Source organism: Glycine soja, chromosome 18 (genome assembly GCF_004193775.1).
Source record: "Glycine soja cultivar W05 chromosome 18, ASM419377v2, whole genome shotgun sequence".
NCBI classification, from domain to species: Eukaryota; Viridiplantae; Streptophyta; class Magnoliopsida; order Fabales; family Fabaceae; genus Glycine; species Glycine soja.
Window position 1 is genome coordinate 22,769,058 of NC_041019.1, and position 16,500 is coordinate 22,785,557.

The window sequence follows — 16,500 nt, forward strand, 5'->3', positions numbered from 1 at the left end:
TCCATACTACTCCCTTAAGAGGCCACATGGGAGTGGCAAAGACACTTAACCGCCTCCAACAGAACTTCGTGTGGCCAAACATGCGTGCTGACATTCGTCAATATGTTTCTTAATGCCTGGTATGCCAACAAATGAAATATGAAACCCAGAAACCCACCAGATTGCTTCAGTCCTTACCAACACCATCGGTTGTATGGGAGAATCTATCCCTCAATTTCATCATGGGTTTGCCATTATCCAGTGGAGTCTTGACTATTCTAGTCGTTGTTGATAGATTTTCTAAAGGCATTCATTTTGGCACCCTTCTACCACATTACACCGCTTACAGGACAACATTTCTTTTCCGGGATATGGTGTGTAAGCTTCATGGGTTTCCTAGGAGTTTGGTTTCTGATAGGGACCCCATATTCATTAGCACGTTCTAGCAGGAATTGTTCCGATTAAGTGGTACTAAGCTTCGCGTGAGCACAGCGTACCACCCTCAAACGAACGGGCAAACAGAGGTCTTGAATCGAGTCCTTGAGCAATACCTGCGTTCTTACATCCATGACAAGCCTTCTCAGTGGGTCAAATTCCTTTCGCTAGCTAAATGTTGCTACAACACATCTGTTAACTCCAGTACTCGTTTTTCCTCCTTTGAGGTCATCTATGGCAGGCCGTCGCCATCAATTCCACACTACTTGGTAGGTTCTTCTACTATGGAGGCTACAAATGCTCTACTCTCGACCAAAGCTGATATGCATGCGACCCTGCAACGTCTCCTCCTTAAGACACAAACGACCATGAAAGTTGCAGCAGATGTTCATTGTCGTGACATTTAGTTCAACATCAATGACTGGGTATATCTTCAACTCTGCCCTTACCGCCGAACATCACTGGCCCCAACTTAATCCAAGCTCTCCAAACGCTATTATGGTTCATTTCGCATAGACGAACAAATTGGCCTGATTTCTTACCGACTTGCATTATTGGAATCCTCATGAATTTACCTCGTGTTCCACATTTCCTTGTTGAAACTTCATCAGGGCCCACTTCCTCATAATCCGGCCCATTTACCACCTATAAGTGAGGATCATTGTTCACCCCCCATTGCAGTTACTTTTTGTGCATTTATGTCTCGAGGAAATTTCAATGGGGGTTTACCGGAAAGCGCACCGGATCGTCAAGTATTTAAAATTAAAATAGATGAATCCAAGTATCGAACACATGGAACTAATGCCAGCCTAAGTTAAGTTCAGAATAGAAGTATTGTTGAAAGAACATGTATAAGGGATAATTTCAAACAGAATTTAAACTAAACTTGTATGCTAAAAACTATAAAATGCAAGGTAAATAAAATGACAGCAGTAGGTAGATATGTTGGGTCTTTCTAACAAACAAGCTGATGCATAGAAATATATTTCTCTAATTGATCATGCTCTTGTGTTCTATGTTGTAACCTAAATTACTAAACCCTTGATCCTTCGTTAGGCTGAATATCCAAGCTTCGTTCGCAGATCCCTCATTTAAGACTACACCCGATATAGACAGCCCTCTTAGGTTTAGACTAACTTAAACCAGTGGCGGATCCAAGACCCTAAGTCAGTGGGTGCAAATTATAAAAAAATAAAATCAGTGGGTTCAATTATATAAATATAAATAAAATAAAATATAAAAATATAAAATTTTATTTACAAATTTAGTCAATTTTAAAAAATAAGGGGGTGCAAGTACACACCCTAAGACCAATGTAGGTCCGCCACTGACTTAAACTGAGTTTTGTCCGCAGATCTCTCATGTAAGACTAGACTCAACTCAAGTAGCTTACTAAAGTTTAGCCTAATTTAGCCTAAGCTTCGTCTGCAGATCCCTCATGTAAGACTAGGCTTAAACTAAACAACATTATTGTAACAACATAATTAAAACCAAAACTTAATCCGCAGATCCCTCATGTAAGGTTAAGTGTCAATCCTACTTCAATCAAGTTCTAAGGCAACAATATATTTCCCAATGCTAAAGTCATCTAACTATGCACACAAGTGGGTGATCAGACCAAAAGCATACAAACATTAAACATTGAAGAAAGCATTGAACACAAAAAACATAACCTATTAAATATTAGGTATTTACATCAGTTGTTCATTAGAAATCCCCAACTAAGGTGTTTAGCCAATCATTACAAAGAAACCCTAATAATAAATGAGATTAAAAATAGAGAATGATAGTTCCTTACACAAGAAGGGGGATTCTTCCTCCTCTTTTCAGCATCTCACACCCACTCTCTACTCAATAATCTTTCTCAAATGACAAAACCTAGGCTTCAATACATAAGTTGCTCCTCTTTGCTGCTTCCATGGGCTCTTTTCCCGAAATAGGCACTGTGGCTATTGTCGAATTTTGTGCCCTAGACCTTATTCAAGTTGTTGTGCCCTAATTATGCATAAAATAGGCTTTAAATAGGCTCTGAAATCGTGACGTTGCGCTTAGTACCACCCTCGCGCTTAGCGTGAGTAAGTGGGTTCGGGCTTAGCGCCAGTCTCGAGCTTAGCCTGGCTGAAGGCACCTGCTGCACTTAGCGCACTTATCTCGCGCTTAACACGCGACTTTGATGCTGATGCTCTACCAGATTCTCCTTTGCGCTAAGCGCACTGAAGCTGCGCTTAGCAGTGGTTATGCGCTTAGCCCAACTGTTGAGCTTAGCCCAACTGTTGAGCTTAGCCCAACTACTACTTTTTGCAATTCAAACTTAGTCTCTTTTTCACCTAAAAATGCATAGATTTCATCATTAAATCCAATGGAAATGTTCTAGAGACAACATTAGCCATAAAACAAGATTTATTTACAAAATTTATTCCAAAATAACCATAAATTGGGGAACTATACAAGCTTAGAAAAATGATTTCTATACAAAAGTTAGTTGTATAAAGCGACTAACAATCATCACCCAGTTGTGCAACCACTTTATGTGTTGGATTGGAAGTGGGATAATTCTGTTTCCCCTCCAACCAAATTGGTTTTAGTCCAATGGTCTGGCTTGGCTCCAAAGGATACTACATGGGAAAGCTATGATGCCTTGTGCAAATCTTATATGTTAGCAATTACAGCCAACCATACACTAGCAAACCACAAAGGTGCACCAAAAGACCCACATACCTCAATGACTATTTAGCCACGTACCAAACAATCAGCACCAAGGCATCCCACTACTCTTCCACTACTCCACTATCATTCCTGCAACTAAATCAGTTATACAAAATTGTTAGAATTTTGTTATCATGCACAAGAACCGTGACACTAGGTGCTTAGTTTCAATATAAATAAGTGTAAACAATGGGAATGAGTATGAATGAAATTACTTATCTTCTTCATTTGCTCTTTAATTTCTATGTTTCCTCTAATTTTCCTACAATCCATTTCTACATTGCATTGTAACAGAATAAGTTATGAATATCGAGATGTGTACCTCGTTTATTGTTTAATCTTTTTTAGTTCTTAAAATTTTCATGCCTCATTGTTTTCTTTCGTTGTCCAGTTTATTTTTCATCATTTCAATTTTCTACTAAAGCAAACAAAATATATTTATTTGTGAAATTGTGATCATTGAGATTTAAAACCACTTATTTAAAAAATGTTTATAATGATGAAGGATATTTGAGAGCTAAACTTTGAAAAGCATTTCAAGAAAAGAATATTCCCCCTCCTTTTCATGGCGAGTGGTGGTGATACATGAATGTCATTATTTTTCTAAAACTCCTTGACCACCTATACTTTTTTTTGTCTTCCTATCACATTATACCACTATCTTTATCTTCCTATCACATAATATCATACTTACATTTTTGCTCTTCTATCTACTCTCTCCCCTAAGTGTCAATTAGCACCTTCATGTTCATGAACTTTTTCCTTTCATGGCCCTTTATATTTGAGCAAATAATGATATATGAATATTCTTATATATTGAACACTTTATTAATAATTATTATTTCTCTATATAATAATTATTAAACATTCTTATATATTAAACCATTTATATTACTTCTCTCTCTTTCTCTTTCTAAGTGTCAATTAGTACCTAAGTGCCCATAGATGATATGCAACTAGTTACTTCTAAGAATCATATCTAGGTGAACATGTTAACAAGAAAAGAAAATGATTTGAAAAGCTGCTTGACTCCCAAACGTTTTTGGACCACAATAGCATACAAAAATCGTGGGGATATGAATAGGCAGTTGAACAATCAGAGGTTAACAAAATCATTACCAATCTCAAGGAATGTGATAAAGCTAGAGTTGATCTATTGCAGAACAAATTGTGGCCAAAGGCCTGGTGGAGATTGTTAAGACAAGTCCAGATGCAAAGTGCACATGGAAAATGCAACCAAACACCAAAGATGATAATAATTTGAAAGTTTTGTACTGATGAGTTTCTAAAGGAATCTAGCCCTAATTGAAACCAGGGGTGTAATGCCTTGATTTTGCAAGACACTATGCCATCAGGTACCAAAGTGGAGAAAAGTTCAATGTTAATATTTTTGTACTATATTAGAATTAGATTACAATTAATCTGAGATCACTGTTTTAACTAGGATTTCTTAGAACAGAAACCACTTGATATGTTTTCACTAGCTAAACACAGATCACCATACATTGCCTTTCTTCGGACATAGCAATTTACTGAACAATAAAAGATGCTAAGACAAAATTTAGCCTTGAATCAGTAACTCAGTTACATAGTGCATAGTAAAGAAAGAATGGAAGGAGAGAAAGAAATCCGCTGTACATTTTTTGGGCCATATGTGGTAAAGGTCATCATGGTTCAGTATTCAGTAAGCAGGAAGAGATGCTAAGCTGCTCGTTATGCAATTTTCAATGCCCTGGACATCTAGAGCGACATATCACCCCCCAATTCGCTGATAACTTTCTCCACCTTAACCAACATGTCTAATAACAAGAAAATGGATCATGAGTTTCTTGGACACAATATGGCAGACCATATAATATTAACAAAAGAATGGATGTAGCACAAGACCTATAGTAAAAACTACCAGTGATATGAGGTACATAGAGCTACAGACGGGGTACATAAAATGATTCATATTCAAACCAAAGAAAAATGAGGAACTTTCAGAATTTTCCATTCATGTTCTACCCTAGGACGGGAGAAGGGGGAAAAAGGAACTAAATAAATAAAATGGCACATCAACCAATGTAAGAGACTGAATCAATAAGAAAGAGGGATTGCTACCTTGGAAGGATGAATCTTCCATGTACCTCTGCATCAAAGGGAAAGAAATATCAGGAACAACAAACGATTAGTAGAGAAGTTGCACTCTCCAAATATTTACAACTTAGAAAACTTATATTATGATGAGCATCATGACAATGCAAATATGTTGACCAAAGCATCAACCAGTATCTAAGCAAAAATTTAAAAATATGTACCACAATTTGGGATTTGAGCTCAATTTCCTCCGAAACAATTGATTGAGCTGCAACAAATGATTTGAGCTCAATTTTATCAGAAAAGGTTGGTTGAGCTGCAACATATGATTTTATTCAAATGAAATAGGTTGTAATAGAAATCAGAAAATATTAGCTTAAAGCAAAAAAGCTCACGAACCATGGTTGTTCTGAGAGCAATCCATAAGTAGTGTGGAAAAACTGGGTGGCAAGGCTGGGAGCATGCCTTCAAAGTTGTGACCAGATGTTGTTCCCTTTTCTTGAGATCCTAAAGGTCGCCCCACCTCATTATTTGCATATAATGGCAATTGTGGAATGTAATTGTCAACTGGAGTCATAAAGCTCAGATCCTCACAAGCTCTACAAATACAGCAAGTCTCCGTAAATATTATCCAGTCTCCAACACAATTAAGTCAAGTAATACTTCAGTATAGGTAATGAGAATCATGTATCTACTCTAGACAAATATGGGAAAACAGAAAACAGATCAGTAAAAGGCTATTTAACAATCTATCAAGGCCTAAGAACTCAGTTACATCCTCTCATTCCTCCAATCACACAAAACTCTTTTGTACCTGCTGTGGGAGAGCTTGTTTGTTGACATGAACTCTGACTGCGACGAAATTTCAGAACCAAAGTCGGTATTCAAAGGTTCTGGGTCTTTGTCACCTTTCAGAATCTCCTGCAAAGCAACACAATCAACAAGAATTGACAAGTGAAGAATATGGTTATAGAATTGCAGACCCCAGGTTTCACGCTTTTTTTTTCAATGGTGATTGCTATATTATGATAAGCAATCATTACCTTCAAAACATTGATAAATGACTCTGCTTCATAGATTGTTGGAAATCGCATAGCAAACTTTTGAATCTGCCAGAGAAAATTAGCTGTGTAAAACTTAAATCAACTATCTATTGATCAATTTAACCAGGAAAAACACCATTGAATAGTGTCACACACTCTACCAACCCAACCACTACCACCACCACCACCACCACAAGATTTTACAATTAGAAAAGCAAGAATCAACACTGTATTTCCAGTTTGTTACTGATGTTATACAAATCACAAGTGAACAAAATTAAAGGAGTAATCATAGAGTTATGTTATCTCTAAAGTTTACACAATTTATAGAGCGAAACTAACAAATCCTGCTGCGCAATCCAATGAAAATGAATTCTATTTCTACCACACAAGCATAATTTAACTAAATGCATGGTTTCTAATTTTAGGTATCCAAAATCATATTGAAATACCAACTAACGTGATTATAGGCAAATGTTTTCACATGTTTGGTCTCAAATTGAAGGTTGATTTTGAGTCCAAAATTGATTGCCAATTCTTTAGGTAACTTTAACTTTTGCATTGAATCAAAAATGAAAAATCTGTACTACGTTTCATAACTTAATTTTAGAATAAAAACATAAACCGCTTCAATTCAAAGCCAATTTCAACTCGACTCTAATGTTTACATTAAATGTCATTTAAAATCAACGCAAATTTCAGATCCAAACACACACGCACAATCTAAAGATCACTTTGAATATCAAGTCCGTGATTGAAGAACAAGAATCTTGCCTCGCCTAGGGAATCTCTGTAGCTAACGATCACAGTCCTGATGCCCCTGGCAGGGTATCCAGAGACGCACGACACCTGAGGCCACGTGAAATGCAGCTTCGTCACATAGTGCTCCTCCTGCCACAATTTGCAAACACAGCGAGTTCACAATTCAAAATCAAATTCGACGCGTAATCGTCGGAACGAAACAAGCAAGGTTACGGTTATTAGTATTGAAAGGAATCGAGGAACTGACGAGGAGAGCGGCGTTGAAGGAGACGGTGAGGAGGAGGTGGGAGAGGGAGAGGCGGAGGAAGGCGACGGAGGAGGAGGAGATCCAGTTGCCGCGGGGAGAGAGGTTGCGGAGGCGAGGAGGGAGGGGAAGGAGATCAGAAGAGGGAGGGAGAGTGGGATAGGGGATGAAGCGAGCGAAGCAGATCTCCCACTGCTCTCTCAGCCTCGCCGAGTTCTTGTTGGAGTGTTCTATTACTGCCAGATTGCCCGCCATTTTTTCCCTTCTTTCAATTCAAATGCTCTCTTTTTTTAACTTGAGGTTACTTTTATTTATATATGCGGTACCAAAATGCCTACGCGCGGGGACGGGGCGCGCTACGGTTTCTTTCTTTTGGGGATGCCGCACGCACAGTCTCTGCCGTGGTGACTCTAGTTTCTACTCTCCTGTTCTTTAATCGTGTTATTGACACTCATATTTTACCCATGATTAATTTCCTAACAGAATCTGATCAACATCACTGAAATTTCTTCCCAGTCATATTTTTTCTATTCATAAAATTTAAATTCAAAATCTCACTTAGAAAAGATCAAACTTATATTCACACATTGTCTTCCTTTTTTTAAGTTAAAAACTTGATATATCATTAAACACGAAATTTTACTGCACTGCAATATTTTATTAGGATATATGGAGATTCTTCTAGAATACCCCAATGCTCTCAATGAAAAGGGAGAACATTCACGGCAAACCGATCAAATGGGAGTATTTTTTTTTTTTTTTGTTAATTATCGTTTGGGATTAATTTTAAATTATTATTAAAAATGGGATAAATCATAATATATTTTTATTTTTAAAATATTTTACTACTTCAATTTTTTTTTAAATTACGACTTTTAAGTCGTAGGCCATTTTATTTTTGTTTTTATGACTTTAAAATGGTTTGTGCTTTTTAAAAAAATTTATAGAAGTCATAAATTCATGTATGATTTCTATTTTTTTGTTTTTCATATATTTTTTTAAAAAAATTATAAATAATTTTTTAATTTAATTATTTAATAAATAAATGTTTTTTACTTGTTTAGTTTTATTTAATATTTTGTATATATAATTTTATATGATTTTATTTAATATTTTCTATATTTTTTACTAATGTTTAAGGATTACTATTTGTTTGTAAATTAAAAAAATGCAAAAGACTTAAATTTAAATGAAAATATTAAAATGTATTACATGTTTGTTTAACAAAAATATTAATAATGGGATGATGTCCCACAACGAGTTTTTCTAGATGTGTTGAGGTCTCTCATCTTGTTACACTAGATTTGTTGGTGGTTGTTGACCTCTTATTCTACAATCTCTTCTTCATCTTGTTCTAGGAAACACAAAGAAATACTTAACATGAAAATTAAGAAATGAACTTCATTCATATGTAATCTATCCAATATGATGTGTATCAGTCTGACTGAATTGATGGGAATGTTTGTTTGGGTCATCGGTTGAGACCACCTTCGTGCAAGGGGAAATCCAAGTCCTTCTTGTACTTTTTCGTCAGATAGGTCATGTATATGTGGGGCAATGCATTTAATGAGGTCCGACGCCCATGATTGTAGCAGCAATAAACATTCACCGATTTCAATTTGTAAAGGCTTTACAGTCTGATCTAGAGCTCGAAAAAGGGATGCTAATACTGTTGCACCCCAACTATAATGACTTGCCTCAGTCATGTTTGATGATAAAAGGAGATACATAAAATGAACTATTGCTCCTGATGTAAGATTCTTCAAGTTATCATTCATCAGCTTTAAAACAATAGTCTACACTATCATTGACGACCTAAGATTCTTCATCATTCACGAGCACCATAATTGAAATTTTGTATGGTCATTTCTATACTCCATTTCATGCAAGCTAGGATTTTGCAATATTCACTTTCTTCTGTAATAATCACCAGCCTAACATGTTCCTTTCATGAGCCATAGTTGAAATGATGTATCCACCTTAGTTGAGAGCTAGCCTCTGATATGAGTTGCATCTCCCTTTTCCTGTTGTTCTACACCATCCTAACCTACATTCCCTTATTTTCCATGTGCACTAGTCTGTTACATTTCCTTATTTCCATTATTCATTCACGAGCTTGTTTGCATATTTTCTTCATGCAGGGAGGCATAGGATGACTTAGAAGTCGTAGCACATGGCTCGACTTCAAAGTCCTAACAATGGTCACAACTTCAACGTTTTATGGAGGGGGGTGGTTTTGTGGTTCAAAAGTCGGTGGGTAGGGCATGACTTTAAAGTGGTGTTTAGTTTTTTTAAAAAAAATAAAATAGGTCATATGTAATTATTATTTTAGGGTTTTAGTTAATTAAAATTTTTATGTTATAAGTAAATATTTTGTTAGGTTTTACTTAATTAAAAAATATATATGTTGTAAGTAAATATTTTGTTAGGGTTTTAGTTAATTAAAAATGTTAAATGTTATAAATTAATATTATTTTAGGGTTTTACTTAATTAAAAAATTTATATGTTATAAGTAAATATTTTGTTAGGGTTTTAGTTAATTAAAAATGTTAAATGTTATAAATTAATATTATTTTAGGGTTTTAGTTATTTAAAAATGTTATATGTTATAAGTTAATATTTTGTTAGGTTTTTACTTAATTAAAACTTTTATATGTTATAAGTAAATATCTTGTTAGGGTTATAGTTAATTAAAAATGTTAAGTGTAATAAATTAATATTATTTTAGGGTTTTAGTTATTTAAAAATGTTATATGTTATAAGTTAATATTTTGTTAGGGTTTTACTTAATTAAAAAATTTATATGTTATAAGCAAATATTTTGTTAAGGTTTTACTTATTATTATTATTTATACAAAAATGTTATAAATTATAATTAATTAAATGCAAAAATACTATACATCAAATGAAAGTTGTGGAGGCTAAAATACTATTCACTATTCATGGAAAACGTACGACTTTCATCTTCATTCATCTTCATTATAAAAGGGATGATGGTTGGCACTCAAGGTCACTCGTATATCTTGTCATTTAACATTATAATCTTTCATATTTCACAAAATACTATTCATCTTTCTTCTTCACATTTTTTTTATGATCTTCCTGGTATGTTTTTTATTTAACGTTAGATACTATAAATTATTTACATTTTGACTAATAAGTTACATTTTTATTTGTTCAGAGATGGCTAGTGAAAAACCCATAATAAGAGATAATATTAGCGACTTTAGTGACGAGGATAAAGAGAACGATGTTCACGAAAGTGTAGAACCAAGCAATCAAAGTCAGTGTGAGTCATCTTCATATTTTAAAACTATTAATAATCAACTTTCAAAAGATCTACAATACTCAAACCCTTATCAAAACAGAGGGAGTGACAGTACGAATAATCTTTATGAATGCATGATATTTGAATCAAAAAAAGCAACTGTGAATGCCATTTAGCAATTTCATTTTCTACATTCATTTAATTTTGATGTTGAAGAAAACAAGCGTTACAAATATGTTGTTAAGTGTAATCAATATGATAATGGATGTTGTTGGAGGGCGAGAGCATCCTTCAACAAAATACGCAGGAGGTGGGAGATGAAGAAAATAAATGGTATTAAAACTTGTACAATTTCACTCATATCACAAGATCATGTTAGGTTAGACTCATCTGTAATTGCTCATAATATTGTTCACTTAGTGAAAAAAATCTTGGTATCCAAATCAAAACCTTGATTGCAGACTTGCTACAACTCTTTAGTGATATTGTGACATACAAAAAAGCCTAGACAGCTGTCATACCCTAATTTCGTCCTAGGACCATTGTTTGATGGCATGCAACCTTCGCTTGACCGCCTCAAGGTACTTAACATCCATCGTTAGATAATCCACAACGTTCCGCGACATTTTGAAAGTAAAAAAGAAGCATTGTTGCACAATCCGTAGAATTCCGCAACATTTCGGAAGTCAAGAAGAGCCTTGTTGCGTAATTCGTAAAGTTTCGCAAAATTTCGGAAAGGAAATGTGTGTCGTTACGTAATCCGTAAAGTTCCGTAACATTTCGGGAAGAAATCGGTAAAAAAAACATGAAAACGGGAGTGTATTTAGCAAACTGGGAATGTGTAAATAAATAGGAGTGCATTTAGCAAAGGGGGGGTGAACTTATCAAGATCCTCCATGTTTTGTTAGAAAATGGTTTCTGGAGCTTCCAAGGCTTTCGCAATGTTTCCGTAAAATTCCTAAAACTTTGAGTAAGCCTATTTCACTTAATATTGGTGAAAGAGAAGAGGAAAAAGAGGGAAATCAAATCCTATATGCTTGCTTAAGGCTTCCGTAATGCTTCCGTAAAATTCCTAAAACCCTAAATAAACATATTTCACTTAATATGGGTGAGAAGGAAGAGAAAAAAAAAGAAGAAAGTCAATTCCTATATGCTTTTGTAACCTTTCCGTAAATTACGAAAGAAAGGGGGGTGAACTTATCAAAAGGGGGATGCAAATAGCAATTTTCAAAATTTCGAATTTCAAAGCAGGGTTGCTTCTGGAGGAAGCAACCCAGCTCGCCTGGGCGAGCTGGGCGGCAACCTCCTCCCCCATTTTCCTATAAATAGGCGAAGAAAGGTTGTTCCAAATATCCCTAACCCCCTTGGCTATCATTTCAGCTATTTTGGGTGAAAAAAATTGTTTCCGTGAAGAAAATCCAAGCCGAAGTGCTTCCATAACGCTTCCGAGACGTTTCCGTGAGCAAATCCGTGAAGATTTTCCGTCGTTCTTCACCGTTCTTCGTTCTTCGTTCTTCAACGGGTAAGTTTTCGAATTCGAGACTTTCAATTCATTTCTTGTTTTTTTAGCTTTCATCTTCATTTCGTTCATTTTCGGTTTTCTTTTCTTCCATTTTTAACGAGCTTTAACTGATCGTTTAAGCCGTTATCTCGCCTAATAAATGATAAAATGAATTTCAACCGATCATTTGTGTTGTAATCTCGTTTAATCACTGTTAAAACAAAATCTAACCGATCGTTCACGTTGTAACCTCAGTTAAACCAAAAAAGGCAAAATAATAATAAAATAATCAAAATATCTTGAAAAATAATAATAAAATAATCAAAATATCTTTGAATAAAATAATCAAAAAAATCAATCGGAGGTTTTTCTTTAGAAGTTTCCTTGGATCAATTGACTAATAACCAAAGTGAAACTAAGGCTAAAATCAACTCACAAATCTAGTTTTGTCCGCAAAAGTCACTAAAAACCGTTTTAAGGTCCAACGCCTTAAACGATCCTCTTTACTTTTATCGGTTAACATGGACCGTTCAAAAACATAAAATCAACATGTAACTTTACCGCTTTTGCAAGAACTACGTAGGTCTGATTTCCTCATCGCAATTGAGGATACGTAGGAGCAAAAGCCCCGCTTTTATCGACCACCCCAAGAGATCGTTAAGGGTCCAACACCTTAATGTTTCTCTCCTTTCAAAAATAAAGAGATCGTTAATGGTCCAACACCTTAATGTTTCTCTCCTTTCAAAAGAATCAAAAGATCGTTTAAATGGTCCAACGCCTTAAACGACTTTTGTTCGGTCAAAATATATCTTGCAAAAAAGATAAAAACAACTTAACCAACGTTTAGTTCTCGAAGAACTACGTAGATCTGATTTCCTTACCACAATTGAGGAATACGTAGGAGCAAGGGAAACACCCTTGTCGACCACAAAAAGATAAAAAAATACAAAAGGCATAAAAAGACATAAAAACATAAAAGGGAAAATAAAACAAATTGAAGTCATATTTGCACATTTGATTAAAAGGCTGTCGTCCCTTGTGACGGACGCGTGAGGTGCTAATACCTTCCCCGTGCGTAAATACAACTCCTGAACCTTTCACACTTAAAGTTCATAGACCACACCTTTTTTGGTTTTTCCGACGTTTTCCTTGAATAAACGTTGGTGGCGACTCCGCGCGCCTTCCTCCCTTGGAAGACGCACCCGCGAGCCCCGCGTCGCCCTCCCGCCGAAGGGTAGGTTGCGACAACAACTAAATAGAAAGCACTTGAAATTGCATTTGGAAGTTGGGAAGAATCACACAGTTATCTGTCTGTATGGATGACAGTTGCTCAACACTTTGTACCAAGTACAATTGTTAGATACAAAACAACCACTTCAATGGAGGATGAGTCTTCTAAGGTGATTCTTAATTGTGTATTTTGGGTTTTTAAGCCATGCATTGAAGGCTTTCAATATTGCAAGTCAATTGTGCAAGTAGATAGGACATTTTAAACTAGAAAGTATCATGGTACTTTGTTGAATTCCATTGGACAAGATGGTAGTAGAAACATTTTTCCATTTGCTTTTGCAATTTTTGAGAGCAAGAGCAAAGAAGCTTGAATGTGGTTCTTGCATTATTTGAGGAGATATGTTATACCTCAACCAAATTTTTGTATTATATCAGACAAGGGAACCAGTTTGCTAGCAGCTTTGCGATTAGAACGAGTTGGGTGGACTGGACCGGATGTATCTTCTGTGTATTGCATTCTCCTCATTGCATTAAATTTTAACAAACAATTTAAAAATGTTGACTCAAAAGAACAAGTCATCAATATGGGTAAGTTTATAACCATTTCATGCATCAAATTCTTGTATTATTACGTGTTCACCATATTTATTACTCATTGTTTTGTCTTTTACCATAGGATATGAGATGAGTAAACCGCGATTTGAGGCAAAGTTGCTCGCAATGCGATCAGAGTTTCCATGAGCAGCAGATTGGTTGGACCAAATTCCCAATAGTAAATGCACTTAGGCCTATGATGAAGGAAAACAGTATGAACATATGACTACCAACCTTGCCAAATGTATGAATTTTATTTTGAAAGGAGATCGAGCATTTCCTATTACTATCTTAGTCAATGAAACATTTAATAAAATAAATGACTAATTTGTTACTAATGGCATGAAAATCATGAATATGATAAAGGCATGACATAGGTACTCTGAAGAGATATATGTCATCATGCAAGAAAATCGACACATTGCTACCTCTTTGCATGTATGTTCAGGTTCAAGAAATTACAAATATGCGACTTGGACGATGAGCAATGACATGCACTATCAAATTGAACGAATGGTCTTGTGATTGTGGAGAATTTCAGGCACTTCGAATTCCTTGCTCACATGCAATTGCAGCGTGTGCTTCTTGCAATTTAAACTACAATGACTTTATTGACCCTATATACAAGTTGGAAAACATTTATAAAATTTTATCAGCATCACTTTCATTCCCTTGGAACCGAAGATAAATGTTGTCAATATTTGGGTCCATATTTTATGCATGATCCATCGAAACGATGAGAGACATCAAAAAGTCCAGCCACTACTCATATACATAATGAGATGGACGAACCAATTCCAAATAGGCCTAAGAAATGTTCATTGTGTAGAAGTAAATGACATAATCGTAATAACTGTCCATACAAGCAAATTGATGACTAATTACTCTTCTGTTTAATTTGTATTGTTCATTTTATATCAATGCATTATGTTGTTTTTATTTTAACAACTACTTTTATCACTAAACTATTTTCTGTTGTTAATATTAAAATAATTTATACGATAAAATTAATCAATACTATTGTATAAAATTATTAATTTACTTAATGATAATTGTAATAAAAAATTATTTTTTTTAATATTATTTGATAAATTATAAGTTAATATTAGTAACAAAATATTTTAATATTTCATTTAAATTTAAGTCTTTTTAAATTTGTGGTGTCTTTTCCATTATTTTTTTAATTTACAAAATAACTTAAAAAATATAGAAAATATATTAAATAAAAAAATAGATAATATTAAAAAAATTAAATATAAAAAATATATTAAATAAAATAACATACCAAAAATTAAGAAAATTAAAAAAAAACCATTTATAAAAATTTAGAAAATATATTAAATAAAAATATTGAAAAATATAAAAAATATTAAATAAAATCATATAAAAAATATTAAATAAAACTAAAAAATGTAAAGAAAACATTTTTTTTATTAAATGATTAAATTAAAAAACTATTTACAATTTTTTTTAAAGATGTACGAAAAAATAGAAGTCCTAAATGAATTTATCACTTCTATAAAAAAAATTTAAAAAAGCATAAACAACTTTAAAGTTATAAAGACATAAAAAAAAGTGACCTACGACTTAGAAGTCCTAAATTTTTGCTTAAAAAAATATTAAAATTATAAAATATTTTATAACTTCAATTAAAAAAAATAAAAATCATAATATTAGTTATAACTTTCAACTCAAGAATCGTAACAAATATTATCACTTATCTCATTTTTCAATAATATAATTCAAACTAACCCCAATAGTAATTAAAAAAAAAACTGTCCCCATCTAATCATTTCGCCCAACATCTACTATCTAAATAAGAAAACAATAGCCTAGGGAAATTACTTAATTAACTTGTCTTCAATCTGTGACACCTATCAATTTATATTGGTATTTTAGATCTTCATCCTCTCCATTTAGTATTTAAAAGAAAAAAGAAAAAAGAATCAAATCGTCTCTGTAACACCCTCATCTCTAATTGTTATATTTAATTAATGAATGCCAAATATGATAAAATATTAAATTACATATTTGTAATTAGTATTTTCCATTCTATGAATAATAGACAATTTTAATTTTTATTTCACGTGAGAAATATGAATAACTATTAAAACTACAATTATATGAAATTAACAATTTTTTCTACAAACATAAAAATAAGTCTCAAGTAATTTCAAAAGAATTATTTGAACTTAGAATTATGTTCAAAGATACGGGTAGAATAATTTTATCGGAAAAATATGAACATTAAACTGTTAAATGCTTGGACTGCCTGAGAAATAAATAGTTAGTATCAAATCTTCATAAAGTAATGATGAAACTGACAATCTCAGTTCAAATTTAGTTTTTATATATAAACAAATGATTTCGCTTAAAATTTAGAAATTTATAAGATATAGATAAAATTACTAAGAATTAAACATAGAAAAATACTTAAATAATTCAAATAATTAAAAAAATTTCATTTTTTTTATTTTAAGATGTAATCATAAATATAAATTAAGTCGTGACTAAAATTAAAATTGTTTGACCAAAAAGTTATAAATTCTATGTATAAACTTCCATTGATAGTAAGTTAAAGGACTTGGATATTTACTTTACGATGCGATAAAAATCTCCACGTGGAGATCTGGTTCTTAAGAATCATCAAGATTCTTA

General features: G+C 33.5%; 1 protein-coding gene across 3 annotated transcripts; it reads right to left on the minus strand.

Moving 5' to 3' along the window:
- Positions 1-2,855: 2,855 nt before the first annotated feature.
- Positions 2,856-7,654, minus strand: LOC114396017 (protein POOR HOMOLOGOUS SYNAPSIS 1). 3 transcript variants are annotated; one of them, XR_003663188.1, is made up of 9 exons: positions 7,252-7,654; positions 7,017-7,133; positions 6,243-6,308; positions 6,014-6,120; positions 5,599-5,798; positions 5,421-5,515; positions 5,224-5,251; positions 4,759-4,919; positions 2,856-3,216 (listed from the first exon to the last, which is right to left on the minus strand). XR_003663188.1 is itself a non-coding variant. In XM_028357916.1 (8 exons), the coding sequence occupies exons 1-8, from the start codon at positions 7,501-7,503 to the stop codon at positions 4,861-4,863; spliced, it is 924 nt and encodes a 307-aa protein (XP_028213717.1). In that variant the 5' UTR covers positions 7,504-7,654; the 3' UTR covers positions 4,670-4,860. The 3 variants fall into 3 exon arrangements, 2 of the variants coding, with proteins under 2 accessions (XP_028213717.1, XP_028213718.1); XM_028357916.1 differs by lacking the exon at positions 2,856-3,216 and having other exon boundaries at positions 4,670-4,919; XM_028357917.1 differs by lacking the exon at positions 2,856-3,216 and having other exon boundaries at positions 4,670-4,919; positions 5,421-5,467; positions 7,252-7,653.
- Between the last annotated feature and the right edge of the window lie 8,846 nt (positions 7,655-16,500).